Below are 16,363 nucleotides of genomic sequence, written 5' to 3' on the forward strand. Positions count from 1 at the left end.
TTTAATTCCAATTCCAATTGTTTGGATTCGATTCTGAACCAGTCAAAAAAAAAAATTAAAATTAAAAACCTAAATATTCGAACATATCCTTTTAACAATTAATTGGAGAAAAATATTTAAAAATTAAAATTAAAATACACGATTCAAGTTTACCGAAACCCAAACCATCGATTCCTGAACTATAATCAAAATCGTCTAAGGTCAATTTATTTTTATTTATTTTAAATTTAAATTTGGTAGAAACATAATCGATCCAATTGATGGACAATCAATCCTTCAATCGAAACTGAAATCATGTAGAATCGATCTATTTTTATTTCATATATAATAAAAGCAAAATTGTTAATTCTGATTCTAAATCAGGATAAGACTATTGATAATCATTTTATTATTATTATTATTATTATTATTATTATTATTTGGAGTGTGAAAGTGGACAATCTCATGAAGATGAAGCTCCTGCTTTGGTTGCATTCAAGTAAAGATCCTATAGTGAGGAAAAACCGATATGATGGATCGATTGAAAGTACAGTGAACCCACTTATGGCCATCTTCTTTCTCGTGCAAACTGGGTGGTGCAGAAATAGACAGGCGAATGCTTCTCGCTTTGCTGAAACGCGGCAATGCTTTTGATCCTTATGCAACACCCACTAAGGAAACAACTTTCTTTGTCAAAGCTTACAAATCGAGTCTACAGGACATACTCAAATATTCTGGGGATCTTTTGCAGGATTGAGTGTCCTGCGCTAATCATTATTGCTTCCACTGTCGGATTGAGTTTTAGGTTTTTCTTCTTGTGTAAAAAGAAGATTTCTTTATGCCTCACACTAACTCTCCATGTTTAAGATTTATGGTGATTATTTATTATATGGTATGAGAGATTTTTTATTTCAAAATAATTTCTTAAAAAAGCAAAATTGATGCCATATTATTGTTTATATTATGACTGGCGGAAACAATATTCTCAGTTTACAAATCTATGTTGATGAGCCCATTTTTAACTCTACCAGTGAGGATTTACTTCCATCCTTTGCCAAGAATTAACGTTCTTCTTAGAGATTCAGATCAAATGGTTGAAAGTTGAGATTCATATAAGCCAAACTAAGCACATTCCAAATGAAAACCATAAAGTAGATTAGCGCTTCACTAAATTAGACTTTTCGTGAGTAGTAGCTTTGAGGGCAGGGATTCATTATGATGCAAAGCTTTAGGTGGACCCACAGGTATAATAAACAAGTCAGCGTAGAAGATTCATTCATACAAGACGAAGTATAAACAAGTCATACCTAATCTTTCCAAAAGCAACGGGGGTGGACCCACAGGTGTGTCCATGTCTAAACGCGATCACCTAAAGAAAGCAAGTCCATTGGTGGCAGATCCAAGTCAAGAAGAAGGGGAACCCTACTACTTGGATTTGAATGGACTCCTCATCCTACTTGGATTAGATAGGAGTGTTAGCTCTCTTTGCATTGTAGAAGAATTACACAACTATTTTATGCAAATGGGAGATGAATAATAGTTCACCCACTGACTTGTAAGGTTGATTTTAATTCACTGGACAGCCTTAATTCTTTCAACAATACATGTGGTTAAAGATCTATAAATTATGAATTTTGGAGAATATATTAGAAATTATGAATTGTATCCCTCTTTTCTGTTTTTGTTTTTCTCACTACCAGTTTTATAATCTTTTTTCGTAAAAAAAAAGAAAATCTGATACGAGTATTTTATCCTAAATGATTTAGTTCATAATTTAATTAAAATGTATCAGTTAGTGCATTATATATCATAATAATTTTTTGAATTTGATTAAATAGTTTATCGGAAATGAATGGAAATTAATTCTTTTACCTTTAGGAGAGAGGTTAAAACAAAATATTCAGAAAGGCTATAACATATTATTATGTATTTACTAGAGATAAAATCTTGGCTTAGAGAGGAGGTCAAAAATACTATGAGATGGTCAATAGAATCCCAAGAGAACTCGTAATTACTTACACAAAGATAACTACTAATATACAATCTTCCCCTACATGCAAACGTAACCTAAACACCATAGCTTTTGGTTCCTCTCATTCAAAGAAAAATATCGAACATATATCTCAAGATCTGAATAAACAAACAAATTATATTTCCTCAGGCAACTTAAAGAAGAACGCCCGGTCCACAGATTCAATCACCCCGGCATTGTCAAAGGTCCCGAGATCTATGTCGCCTGCGGCACAAACATTTAAATCTATCGAAAGGCACGTATCCACATCCTCGGATGCTTCTTGCTTCTCGTCTTCGGCCTCGGCCTTCTGCTTAACTAGAGGCGAGCAAGCCCTTGACCGGGAATCGAAGCTTTCACAGCTCAAGATGACGATAGCATCAGAAAGACCAACTTCCTCACCACCGTAGCTCTGTAGCCTCCCTCCCTCCATGGCTCTCTTGATGCTCGCTAGAGTGTAGTAATCTACCTGCTCGATGTCTTCCATCGTGATAACACGGTGTGGGTTCTCGCGTAGGGCTTCAAAGAGGCAGTCGAGATAGCTACGACTGGCTTCTGCTCTCGACCTTTTATTCCGAGGGTCTTCGGTGGAGTCCGACCGTGTCGACGACAAGTTACCGAGTCCAACCGTGATGAGGTTGGTGTAAGAACCAAAGACGAGTCTGGCGAGCTCTCTAGCTATCCTCTCCTTGCCTGCGGTGTCACTTCCTTGAAAGAACAGCCACGTCTCCTCCTTTCTCTCTGAAGGCTTCCGCTTATCTTTCCTTCTTATCAATCCCGACCTGCACTGGAGGATGGTACTCGCGATCTCAGGTATTATATCCTGCTGCCAGCTGACCTTTCTCTCCAGTGCATTGCAGAGGGCCTTTAGGTTCTCGGCATTGAGCGCCTTGAATCTGGAAAGGAACTCCATCTCCATGGTACCACTCGAAGAATTTGAGTTAGGGTTTGACTGGGGGTAAACACATGGTAAGATCGGCAATGTTTGCCCTGCATTCTCTCGATGGTTGATTCTTGAATTATGTTCAGGTTCCTCGTCGACAGCTTCTGCCACCAAGATGTGTCCTCTAGATGGGTGTTTTGCCCCGAGAGATAGAGTCCAAGGTTGGTGGCTCTGTTGCAAGCTGGGAATGTGATGACCGTACGTGTAGATGGAAGACGAAGATGGAGAAACTGAAGAGCAATTAGTTGTTATCTCAGATCTATGAGTACTGGTTTTATGGGATGAACCGCAGATCGAGTTCCATTTCCCGCATAGATCTTTTAGTCGGAGACAGCCCTGGAAGAGGAGAGAGAAAGGCATCTATCATTCGTATCTACTGTCTTAAGTCAAAAATAATATCAATCACAGATTAGATTACCTGATCGACGTTGTTTGCTCTGGTGTTCTCTTCTTTATATCTTTTGAGCCACGAAGGTAAGCTCGAGGATATCGAACCGTGGCTACCACAAGAAGGGTTGCGCAAGATTTCAACTTCAGCTTCAAAATTGATAGAAGAATCGGCGCAGCACGCGAGATGACTTCCTATTTCATCTTCTGCCGGAGGCAGAAGTTGCGCAGCTCCACCAATTTTGCTTCTCATTTGGTTTAGATCACTGAGGAAAAATTGGATACAGTACTTGAGTTAGACAAAAAGGGTACCTATGTATATAAATTTACTCAAAAAAGTGTGAATTATCGAGACATTTGTTTCTCCATCTATGTTTTCTGGAACAAGTGATTCTTCATTAAAAGAAAAAGACACTGCCCACTGTTTTGTTCTGGTGGATAAAATCCCATTTGCGATGAAAGAAATTAAGAAGAACATAAAGAGAATGAAGGAAAAAATTTCAGGCATCCAACTTTTGTAGTGTCAAAAGAAATGACTAGTGATTAAACTTTTAAAAGATTTAGAAGAAAACACATCCTGTGTGCAAAAGATTAAATTGCTAGTGTGATGGTTGTTTAATCTAATCTCGAAATAAGAGAAAAATCTAATTAAGGATAATAACTACTGAGTAACAAATGATTATTCTGGATGTTGACGAGTATGGCATTGCAATATATATACAGTGAAATCATAGAGAACATGATGATGTACCTGTCACAGTCGAGGCTTAATCCTAAGCCTCCTGCAGGAATTTGAAGAGGCTGAAGGCCCCAGAGAGTCTCCAATGAAGGGTTCCCAATCCGACATCTCATGTAGGTCTGATATGTTGCGGCCGACACGAGGCAAAGCCTCTCATTACTATTTGCTCCCTCGAATCCACCACAGATCAAGTTCCTAATCTCCATGATTACATGCTCCAAAGGACAATAATAAGTTCTTCCCTTCTCCCCACGAGCAATTCTGGACTCGGCAGCCCAGTTGAGATCCTTCAAGTACAAGACAACCCCTCTCTCCACGCAGCAACTCTTCACGAAGCACCTCAGCTCCCCAATCTTCTGATCAACCTCCTCCAATGGCATCTGCTTAAACGAGAGGAGAGGGAGTGTTATGAACTGTACGTCCCTTAAACCCTCAGGCACCTCTTTTTTGTCCACTTTATCTATCACTGCTCCAACGACAGCCTCTGCGGTAGCCAAGCACTCTCCCACTATCACGAACCTCCTCCGCCTCCCGCTGACCAAAGTGTCAACGACACTCATCACATCCTCGTTCTTCACTTGAAGCAGAGACCTCGTTTTGGTCTTTTGTGGGGTGGTGAGGTGAGTGGCGGAGTCCTTGGGCTTGCCAGGACTACGGGTGGGAGAAGCGGATGCACATATCTCCATGGATACGGCTTGCTCCACATTGCTCTTAACTTGAGTACTGGAGAAGCCAGCCTCTCTCATGACTCTACTCACGCTTGGGTCGTCGAGGATGGAGATGATGAGTTGCTCGAGCTCGATCTTGACCGCAAGCAGCGGCTGCTGCTGGCTTTCGATGGATCCGCGGCGCTGGTGGGCCTGAGCTCTCTTGAAGGCCGCTACGAGGGCGTTGGAGAGGGACGGAGGGTGGTGGTGGTGGTGGTGGAGATGGGTTTGGGTGGGACCGAGGATGGGAGTGGATAAAGAGGAGGCCGGCAGGCGATTGAGGGCAACGTTGAAACAAAGCTCCAGAGCCTTGCACTGCAGCGGGTGGGAGTGCGACCGGAGGCAGGCGGCACGGAGGAGGCCGGTGGAAGACGAAAGCATGGTGTTGGCCACATGGAGGGGCGTCACCTGTGCATGTCCTCGCCGTCGAGCTAGGTTTATGGCTTGCTTCACAACAGCTGCTGCTTCCGGGGTCAAGGCTTGTTGAACAGCGCAACCACCTGCTCTCATCTTCTGGAGATGTGCTTCTCTCTCTCTTCCTCTATGTTATTGTTGTTGCTGCAGCGATGGATGGTAGTAGGTGAAGAAAGAAGGATCAAACAAGTGGTTGTGGGGTGTTTATCATGATGGAATTCATGGACCTTTAGAAGACATAGATGAGAAAGAATGGGTTGGAGATGGGAACTGGGGATTGTTGGAGAATATATGAGAGGGCTTTGGAAAGGGAGTGGGGGAGTGTAGTTAGGTTGTCAACCTGCTTTAATCTATGACTATGAAGCTTATGTGGATGTGAGAGAATGAGGCAGTGTTGGGGATGTCTGTGTATGCGGAAGTGGTTATCTACTTTTTATGCTTTCCTGTCTAAGTTAATCTGCTTTACGGGGTGGAGAGTGATATCCGCCGGCTTTGAACTGTGCTTTTCTTGTAGGGGAGGTTAAATCGGGGGGTCCAAAGTCGATTTTGTAGTGGAAACTGCACTGCATGTGTTGACGAGCACTGCATCCAAAGGGACACCACCTTTTCTCCATTTCCATGTATGCATATCCAAAAATGAAAAAAACATACGTAAAAAGGAAAAAAAATATTATTAAAGATTGCGAATCTTGATCGAATATCTTAAAGATTCATTTCTATAAATAAAAATATATATATTTCTTGAATCAAATCATAAATTGAGCTCTTCCCACATTTGTAACCATACATAAGCCATTTACCTAATGGAGAGAGACTCTTCATCTGTACGTACATAAGCTGTAGCGTCATTCGCCAATAATTCACATCGAAGCAGTCTTTTTCCACAAAAATATTCCCACCAAATTACTCATCAACAACTGAACCTTTAGAAGACTGTTGCCGAAGCAAATCATAAAAGTACAACAAAATGATATGGAAACAAGTAAAGAAGAAACATGCTGGATTTACTTGAACAGTAGCAGAACAGGAGATGTTGACTCTATTTCCCACCACAGTTTGACACTTGTTGAGCAAGACCTGAACCTATCTCTTCACACGAGCAAACAACGCAACACTACTACATCCTGTTGCTAAAATGATGAGTCTTACACCGACAAATGAGGTTGGGGTGGCATTACAGAGAGGCCAGAAACACTTTGACGAAGTGGAAAAAGGGATTCCTTTTGCTTCTTTTTCGACGGGAAGCTGGATTGCCGACAACAATGATTTTGCATGAATAAATGGGTGGGTCATCTGAAGTGGGTCTGTGACCGCCCATCTTTTGATGGATGGGTCCTCTTAAATGACAAGGACGTCTTTTTTCGAACATATGGTCTGCTCTGACCTCAAAGAATCGGGAACTGCGTACGGCTCCCCCCCCTTACCCTGATGACTCAAAGAACAAGGAATAAAGTCATCACCTTATGGATATCACCACCCCCATTAATTCCATAAAGGTCTGCCTTTTCCCCTTCCACATCTCTCCCACCCCCTCCCTCCCTCCCTCCCTCTTTCCATAAAAGCTTAGTAACTGAGTTGAACTTCCACTGACGACTGCGGCACAAATAACTGGTTTAGCTGAACGAATGATCGTAAACTCCTCTTAATCAAACATACCGTAGAGACGTTTTCGTTATGCATTTGGCTTTTCTTCGACAACCAAAACGTACTGTAAAGATGCATAGTTTGAATAGATTCTTAACTTGTTAGGGGCAGCATCGAATGGTCCTCCTTAGCGTGCCTTTCTTTGCATGGAAAGCAGAGCTCCACCATCTCCTTTGGTTTTTTCCTCGCCTTCCTACCAAGATCACTCTGCATTCCCCAATCATATTACTTTGTTGGTTGTATCACTAGAACCCACAACCAAGCAGACCGCGAAGATAAAGAGAGTAAAAAGAAGTTTGACCATCTACCCATCCGAAAGAAAGAGATGACCATCGAATGTATTCATACGTCGCTACCTTCTTATTTGCACCGGCAGGAGAAAGGGAAGAGAAGAAGATGGAAGAATCTAATTCTTTATAAAGTTCCACATGTAGACGCAAGTACAAAAAAAGGTAAAGCAAATTAAAGAAGCACTTAAGGCCATGCATCATCAGTCCCATTCTTGCATTGATTTCATAACATTTTTGGCGGATGCACATCTGCCGGTGAAGAGAAATGCAACCGTCTCCTGCAGCTCTAAATACTGAAAGGCTTATGTGCAATGGGTTGTTCTTTTGAAACCAGTCATGGCCACAGTCAAAAGCTTGGTCTAAGATGGTCCAAAAGATACAAAGGACAGCTCTAATAATTAGAAAGGCAAAGGTACTGTGGAACGCAACAAAAGTGAAGTGGTGTTGGAAGGAAGAAAATGCAGTGCAACATAAAGTAAATAAATAAATAAAAGAAATTCTTTCTCCAAACTTATCCATCGATCACCATATAATAAAAATCGAAGAAACCACTCGAATGCATGCTAAAAGTGAAAAGAAGTGAAGTGCAACTTGTACCTTGCTATCTTTCCTTTGTTTTGCGATGGAACCACTTCATGTGTCTTCAAAGTAAAGAAAGCACCGTCATAAAGCCGCAATACGGGCATTATCTGCCCTAAAGATCTCCTCATTTTAATGCGGTCTACAGTACGAGGCCATGTGGGAGGAAAAGAACAACCATTTGCAATGACTTATGCTGGGGTTTTTTTTTGCTTAAATTAATGTTATATTGTTCCTGCATAATCATATTTCTTTTTCGCGATCAAATGTGCTCTTCAGTTTAGGTTAGTAAAAACTTTGATACCTTTTCAAAAACAAAAATCTCAGATGGATGAATTTACTTTTAATTCTCATGTGTCTTTTGATCGAAGTATTACATTCGTTAAATCCTTATAAATCAATTTTATATTTTTATCCACCTTCAATATACACTTAAATCAAAATGTAATTATAATTGATACAAATAGAGTTTTTACGAAACCTTTTAATATTTTTTTTGGGATGCATGTTCGTAATAAAAATCACAAACACATCATATATTGTTGAATGGTTCCTTTAATTATTAATTTCCCTTTTCCAATTACAGTCTAAAATTTGTTCCATTAGTAATTCAATTTCTTGTTTTCATATGTTAACCTTGATTGAATTAAAATTAAGATACTTTGTTTAAATATAAAGAAAGGATCTTATTTCCTCATAGGTTCCTGATCCTACAGACCATCCTTAGATAAATTATTGGGCCTTTGATGGGCCTTCGGCTTATTGGGCTCCCATCTATAGATGGGAGCCCAGCAGCACTGGGCCTACGCACCACGAGGCTGGGCCACACCGGCGAAATCGTCCAAGATCTGATAGATCTAATTCTTTAAAAGTAGATGTTGGGCGAATTTTCTGATTTTTTTCAGATGATACCGCATTTTATAGCTAAACCTATTTTGCGGATGAAAGAAATAGGTTTCGTATTAGCTTCTTCCAATCAATTTTCTGAATAAGTATGGTAGTATTTTGATCAAAAGATTCCAAAAGTCGTAGATGGAGTTCAGATGAAATCTTGTGCTGAAAGGACAAAAAGACAACGCAGATAGATAGAGGCCTGTTAAGCCGTACCCCATGTTTTAGGCAACACATGTGAAAAGAACTACAATACAAATCTATGACGGCTATTCCAATAATGCCCGAATAAGCTTCGGTGAACTCCATCTCCAGCCGTGTATTTTGGCATGGCTGAAGGGTCCCCCTCACTTCCAGCCTAAAGTTGGAATCGATGCAGCAACCACAAACCATGGGAAATATAACAAGTAGAAAGAGAATAAGCATTCTTGCATTCTTACCTCGTGTCGCCAAGTAATTAGACAGCTCGGGGTCTGTTTTCTTATCTTGCTCAGAACAGAACACTCTGCTGCTCCAGCATAGCGGAATCACTAGTCTTATCGATGCAGAGTTACCCATCCGCGATCCTGTCTCACATGCATCTGCAACTTCCAAGAGCTGGAAGCGGTGATGCCTCCTATTGTGGAACCAGGCAGGTGGGTGATGAGTGGTTGCAATGGATCAGCTCTCCCAAGTCCTACATCAGTGAGGAGCAAAGCTGGAGCCGTGGCCAGACATGAGTACACCTCCTAGAGGACACAACACTTGGACTGTTCTCCTGAGCAGGTGGCCTAACAACTACTTGCATCGAGACCTTATAAGTTCCAATTCCAAAGTACTTGTGAGCTGCACCTTTACCACAACCGATGACTTAACAATGCAGGATCACCAACATGAGCGTGTTGTCCCTTGAGACCAGCAATCCTCTATATATGTATGCTCGTGTCAGCTATCCCAAGGGGTACAAGGCACTCCTACTGTCATACTGACCTCAGTCCATATGGGTGTTGGTGGGTCTTGCGAGGATCGACACACTGTTAGTCGATAGTGAGCAGGTAGAAGTGGCAGCGACTCCCCTGGTTTGGTCCGTCTGCTCTAAATTTGTCGCTATGGGTTAGCGATTGTGTGACTGCCTTCTCTCTCAGCTTAGCCAACGCTGCCGAATCTGTCTATTGTGACTATTCCAGCAGGGATTTGTGGGGGAAAAAAGGTATGCAAAATGCAGTCAGATTCATCCGAAAGCATGCCTGCATTCAACACTATTTTGCTAGGTTATGTTGGCGTAGAGAGTTCAAATCCCTACAAATCGTTGCACCCTTCTGGAACTAAAAGAACATTAAAGTTGGAAAAGACGAAGAGTCGAGCACCACTTGCATGCATCCTGTGGAAGAGGCGTGGGCGGATCAAGACGCCTGGAATTAAAGAAAAAGAACACTTGCATGTGTTTCATCCGTCTCTTATAATAAATACTAAGCACCACGAAAGGTTCACTCAGTCGTGTGCAGTTCGAAAGAAGTTAGGGGGCAGGCTAAGTAGAACGAGGTAGGCTTGCCCAAAAACCTACCTACGAGGGTGCCGACCACATGGGTTGCACTACCAGACGACGGTGAAAAGGAGAACACATAAACGCATCATGAGAGAGAGAAGAGAGTCGAAGGAATTGAGTGACGTCAGCAGGACAAGGTTTCTTTGAGACAAATCTTATCTCCAAACTCAGTTGAGGAAATCTATGGCTTCCTTATCCTTTTCAACAGTACTATTATGAACACTTAAATTTGGACAAAAAAAGATAACCAAAAAAAAAAAAAAATCACCCCACTTGATGATCAATACACACACACACACACATGCAACTTTGACAAAAGTCCACTGTGTGGGTAGATTTGCTATAGATAGAATCTGCAGAAAAGTTGATCCTGACCAAAACTTAGGCCTTCCTACTTATTATTCCTCTTGACGTGCACTTGTGGATCTTTGTAGTCGGAAGTAAAAGCACCGAGTTCAGTGTTGGTTTCGTGGTCATACACCGAACCGGTAAATACGGAGGGCCAAATTGGGTTCACGGTCGACTCAATGCCGCAAGAAGATGATGAGCATCCGTCGGAGAGGCAGCAGGTAAGATATAATAAACCAAACCCAATTCTAATGATTCAAATGTATGTAACCCAACCAGCCACATGGAATGGAATCGCTCGGTCTCGTCCTGTATGGTTCTGAAAAAGCCACAACGGCAGCACTCGCTCCTTTAAAGTAGCAGCATGCACAACCTGATCATTCCTTATCACTTGATAATGTAGGGAGCTACAGAGACTTGATTCTTCCTGTCCGCCTTCGTCTTGATAATGTACCTCTGTGTCGCAGCTCATCGAATTAGGCCCCCTCTCCCCGAATCCAAATTCTATATTTTAATCGAATTAGATTTTAATTTGAGTCATTGAGATTTATTCTGCTACTGTGAGACGCATATTTTTCTACAAGCTTCTCTGCAGCAACTACAACACTCTCGTCGTCTCCCATATATACCAACTTCCCGTGCTCTTCTTTCCCCCTCCCCCTCGCTTCTGCTTCGTTTCTAACATGTCCATGAACCCCCTAGCGCGACATCATCCTCAAGCTTGGACTTGGGAGGAGTCTCCCATGATCAACCCACGCCAGTACTTCCATTACACGTACCGAGTAGGGCAGGAAGGAGTCGAGCATGAGAGGGAGCATATGTTTGAGAAGCCCCTGACTCCAAGCGACGTAGGCAAACTCAACAGATTGGTCATACCGAAACAGCATGCTGAGAAGTACTTCCCCCTCGACGGCGACTCGGGCGAGAAAGGCCATCTTTTGAGTTTCGAGGACGAGTCGGGCAAGCCATGGCGGTTCCGCTACTCGTACTGGACCAGTAGCCAGAGCTACGTGCTAACCAAGGGCTGGAGCGGCTTTGTCAAGGAAAAGAGGCTCGATGCTGGCGACGTCGTCTTCTTCGAGCGTCTTCGGCACCGCGGCGACCGGTTCTACATTAGTTGCAGGCGGCGCAGTGAAGATGAGAGCCCACCGGCAGCTTGCACTTTGACCATGGCCAACGCGGCAGCTCCGTGGATCCCCATGTGCTACACGGCGAGAGCTTCATCGACCACGAGACTCGCTCTTCGCGCAGGTAGGATTTTGCTGCATTGCGGCACCATTTAGTGCCAAGTGACTGATTCACATGCTGATAGATTGGCGAAACGTATCCGTTTACAGATGACGAGGTTGATGTAGTGAGAAGCAAGGCGATGGGACGTCCGACTCACTCTAAGCGTTTGAGATTGTTTGGCGTCAATTTAGACTGCGTGCCGGAGCTAGAGACGCAGTTGGTTCTTGCCCCAGAAACAGGGCAAGTTCATGCCCACCAAAACCTCTAGATATCAACTGCAGGATGCCAATTCATCCGTCTCCTAAGAGGACGAAGAATGCTACTTATTTCTGATTCTTGTTGCTTAACGTAGTACATTTTGCTCTGAAACTAGTTTGTGGTTGCATGCTTAGGAGTAGATGGATGAGGGAGGATGTTGTGGAGGAAGTGAAGTGGAAGAGAGATGAGGAGGTCCGAGGCCATGTTCCCAAACTCCACCAACCTACCCTCCCCTCTCCCAAGTGACGTTTTGGGTTGACTCGACCACCGTGTACGGGCCCTGTCGGTCGATGTCCTCATGGATGGGATACTACTTACCGGGTGAGATCTCAGGAAACATCAGATCGAAAGGAAACAGCAGCAGTACCTCTAGATAACCTTAGCCAATGTTCTTATATTTGTAATCCTCCCAAAAAGAAAGAAAAAGAAGGAAGAGATCATCTTGTGGTAATTGATTTTTGCTGTCATTTACTTTCTTATTATTTCACACTCGCAGTAGAATGTAAGAGGATAGGATGAACAAAGACGCGACTCCTTGCGGAATCATATCATAGAGATCACAAGAAAACGATCGTATGGTGACGAAAGGTGTCGTCCTTAGGATTATCAAATGAACTCAGCGGCATGACATAACAGTAAAAGCGTGCAGATCATAAGAAAAGCGAAGTGGGAAGAGACGTCAGGATACATTTGAAGGACAAATATGACAAGGACACGACGATGAGCAAACGATGCAGTAGGAAATGATGGAGATGATCATGCATCAGATGAGAGGTCCACTCCGCGGAAAATGAATCCATTGAGGGCCTACAAAATGCCTCCCACTATATGCTCCCATCTCCATCTTTTCTTTGACAAGTCACTGCCATCATCAACCTAACCTGTAGCATGGTCCAACCATGATGGATGCTGCCCTCATGTGAGGTCTCTTCTTTTCTTCACCCTCCCTCCCTCCCTCCCTCCCTCAAATTATTCCTCCTTTCTGTGTGTCTGCAAAGCTTCCCAACCAGCTTTTTGTGAATGAGTGTCCATGCTTTTTGGAAAAGAGACAAGGAAATTATCTTTATTTATGATTCATTCTCAACAAAGACATTTTTCTTTTTCTTAACATAAAAAAAGGCATAAAAAGAATAATTTAAAAGAATCACGCTCTCAAATACAAACTAGATAAAAGTTAATATATTTCATGGAAATATAATAACTTGTATCTCATGGTAACTTGGCTTTTATCAATCATGTATCAAATGTCAAGTTCTAGATTTGTCCAACACTTGGATGCGGTGTTCGATCTATTACTTGCCATGACTTATATCTCATGGCTTGATGTCGAGGATTATTCATTGACCCATAAATATTATTGGTCGTGATAATCGTAGCGTGCTGTCGGGATTTTAATGATGGGCTCGAATTTATGTGATTTGTGATTTGGGTTGCGGCTCACCCAACCGGAGTTCGCACCGGTCCGTCCACTTAGCAAGCCGTGGGCTATTAGTTCAGAATTGGATCGATTAGGCTTCTTTGGGTGCGGATGAGCAGTCGTTTAGGTGTTTCGAGTGTGATCGAATCTCCTTTGGTTTGATTTGGGTTCGGACTCACGTTTCGGATGTTGATTTGTTCGAGAATGAGTTCGTGCATTGTGTTTCACACTTTGAACAACGTTGTAGAGATAGAACGGAAGTTATTTTCATGATTCTTTGAGTTTCTAAAGATCCTTTGTATGAATGCTAAATTATTTTTTATTTTTCATTTAGAGAGCGATCTATGTATCGGTCGACAAACTCAAAAGATCGGGTTGAGATCGATCATTCTAATTCATATTCTAGTGGTCCGATACATAAAAAATTTAGATTTAATCTAAGTTTAAGTTTCATGCTCATCATATGTGAAAGAGAACTCTAAGACAAGTGGTTGACCTCATCCACAGGCTCGGATAAGAAGTGTCTTCAGCCTAATCTTTGGAGCCCCGTCTCGTCAATGGCGTCCATCGTTAGTGCTCGAGGAGAGCATCCATTTGGTTGGCTATTTGCATGATCTTCCACTGCGGAACTAAACGTGCGGCCATTTGGTTGGCTTTCCACATCAACACAAGGTATTTCTCCATTTTGTACCTAATCACGCAAAACATGTGTTTTAATATTAGTTATATTATCGACAACAGTACATCAAAATCTATCTATTCGATTGGGATATTGACTCGGAGTCAATTGAGTCATATTTTGTGTCTATCTTTGAACGATTTGGAAAAATATCAAATCATGCAAAACATATGTTCTAATATTAGTTATATTATCGATAATTATTATGTTAAAAATCTAATTGTTCAATTGAGATGTTGACTCGGAATTAATTGAGTCATATTCTGTTCTTGCCTTTGAAGAGGGCATACTCGACATAATCGCTTTAATACTTAATTCGGTCAAAGGAATGAGGTGTTTGCAAAATATTAAGAGTGTTAGAGTTGAATTATTAAAGAAGCTATAAATATTATGTAGGAGAACATCCATGAGGAGGCTCTTACACCGTTACGCTTATAGATATGTATTGATGCTAGGGATGATTACGTACATCTCTTGACCCTGTTGAATTTGTTAGACATACAACAATTATGATGTTGTTAATAATGTCAAGAAGACGAGGATATATTAGCAATATATAGTATAAATAAATACTAGGAATGAATCATCGATAAGTATTAGTCGTGTGACGTCAAAATATTAACCACATGACTACTGAGATATCAAATATATGCCCAATGAAATGAAAGTGTTAATCACATCATTATTTTTCTATCAATAATTAATGTACTAAATCTAACACGTATTCTTGATATGTTAATGCCATCATCAATTGGATCATTAAATTTTATAATATTCCTTTCGTATGTATAAAATTTGACTTGATATGATAATATCATCACCTAGATTATTATATTATACAATATTCCTTGTGGATAATGAAAAGATAAGAAGTTGATAGACTTTGACCGTGCCACTATAAGATTTAGCTATACTTAGTTTAATGAAATCCTTTCATGAATCATGTGACCACTAAAGGTAAGACTCTCTTAATCTTTGTTTTATATCTTATACATATAAATATCTTTGTATACTTATGATCTTTGATTTGTCAAACAAATATTTTAATATGCCATAATTTTATGATTATGATATAAAAAATATATAATGATATGATTTCCACCAACGAGGAGAACATTAGCATAATACTAATCTGATCTATGGGTAGTGCCTTATTTTGCCCATGTTATGGGTGGAGAGTTCATGATTGAGGACCTTGAGAGAAGCATCATCTAAAGGAGGATTTGTTAATACTAATTGTTAGTAATATGATAATAATTGTTAGTATAAAAATCATCCTTATACTTCTGTTATGCAAAAAAAAAATCCTAAATGCGAAAATTTGAGATCAAATAACATAATATCAAATTTACGATGAATGTCTTTCGATATCATTCAGAAAACTTTTATCTGATCTATGAATGCACCGTCATTAGATTTAAAAGTTATAGAGATGTCAATCTACAAAGAAAACTATACTTGCATTTTCTTCTTTTTTTATCATTCACAGGATCATTTTAAACAATAGATTAAGGTCAAAGGGGAGATGAGAAAATTTGTAATATCTAATTGACTAATTCACGTGACTAAAGAGAGATGAGAAAAAATATATAATCTCTCTCAATAATATCATATATCCTTGTCTCCTCTTATCTTATCTACATATGTGAGTATCCATGTGTTTTTAGTCCCTAAAAGATATCTTATGTATTTATAGACAAGAACAGAGGGATTAATAGTTAAGAAAGTAAATTTCATCAAACTCGTCTTCTAAAGAATCTTATTATAATTATATATATTTTTTTATTTACTGATAATCATAATTATAATCTAATCATATCAAATAATATATCTTATCTAATCAGACAAAATCATATAATATAACAAAACTTCCTCTTCAAGTCTCGTCAGCTCTCACAGGCCTTTCATTTGCTACCCTTGAAGGGCTTAAGCAAGCCATGCATCAGAACCTACGTCACCGAGTCTAGACTCCCTCTACCTCGTCAACTTCAGCAACTCTACTATATGAGACCCATCGGGGTCTCCAAACCATCGTTTCATGCATCCATTTGCTTGTTTCTAGGTTGAAAATTGTTCATCTTAAGCATTATTACTTTATAACTCTAATTTTTATATGGGGAATTACCAACCCCATTTTTTGTGATCCTCGGTGGATGTTAGCTTTGGGACAAACTAATTAATTTCCCCTCAACTAAAACGCGAATGAATGACGTCTTCGGCAAGTCAACAAATAAAAACTTAAGATGGAAGGAACATTAAGTAAAACATGGTAGATCTATCTCGTTGCTTCCTCGAAACGCCATCAGTCTTTTCCCGCATGCG

At 40.6% G+C, this 16,363-nt stretch overlaps 2 protein-coding genes across 2 annotated transcripts; one reads left to right on the plus strand and one right to left on the minus strand.

The window, feature by feature from the left end:
* Positions 1-1,959: 1,959 nt before the first annotated feature.
* LOC135615925 (protein SMAX1-LIKE 3-like) lies at positions 1,960-5,447 on the minus strand. Its single transcript, XM_065115018.1, has 3 exons — positions 4,072-5,447; positions 3,352-3,586; positions 1,960-3,269 (listed from the first exon to the last, which is right to left on the minus strand). Exons 1-3 carry the CDS (start codon positions 5,274-5,276, stop codon positions 2,127-2,129), a joined length of 2,583 nt encoding a protein of 860 aa, XP_064971090.1. The 5' UTR covers positions 5,277-5,447; the 3' UTR covers positions 1,960-2,126.
* Positions 5,448-10,758: 5,311 nt separating this feature from the next.
* LOC135613747 (B3 domain-containing protein Os11g0156000-like) lies at positions 10,759-12,413 on the plus strand. The gene is made up of 2 exons (XM_065110786.1): positions 10,759-11,708; positions 11,795-12,413. Exons 1-2 carry the CDS (start codon positions 11,141-11,143, stop codon positions 11,953-11,955), a joined length of 729 nt encoding a protein of 242 aa, XP_064966858.1. The 5' UTR covers positions 10,759-11,140; the 3' UTR covers positions 11,956-12,413.
* The last annotated feature ends 3,950 nt before the right edge of the window (positions 12,414-16,363 follow it).

The sequence above is a fragment of the Musa acuminata genome, chromosome BXJ2-6, assembly GCF_036884655.1.
Source record: "Musa acuminata AAA Group cultivar baxijiao chromosome BXJ2-6, Cavendish_Baxijiao_AAA, whole genome shotgun sequence".
Taxonomy (NCBI): Eukaryota; Viridiplantae; Streptophyta; class Magnoliopsida; order Zingiberales; family Musaceae; genus Musa; species Musa acuminata.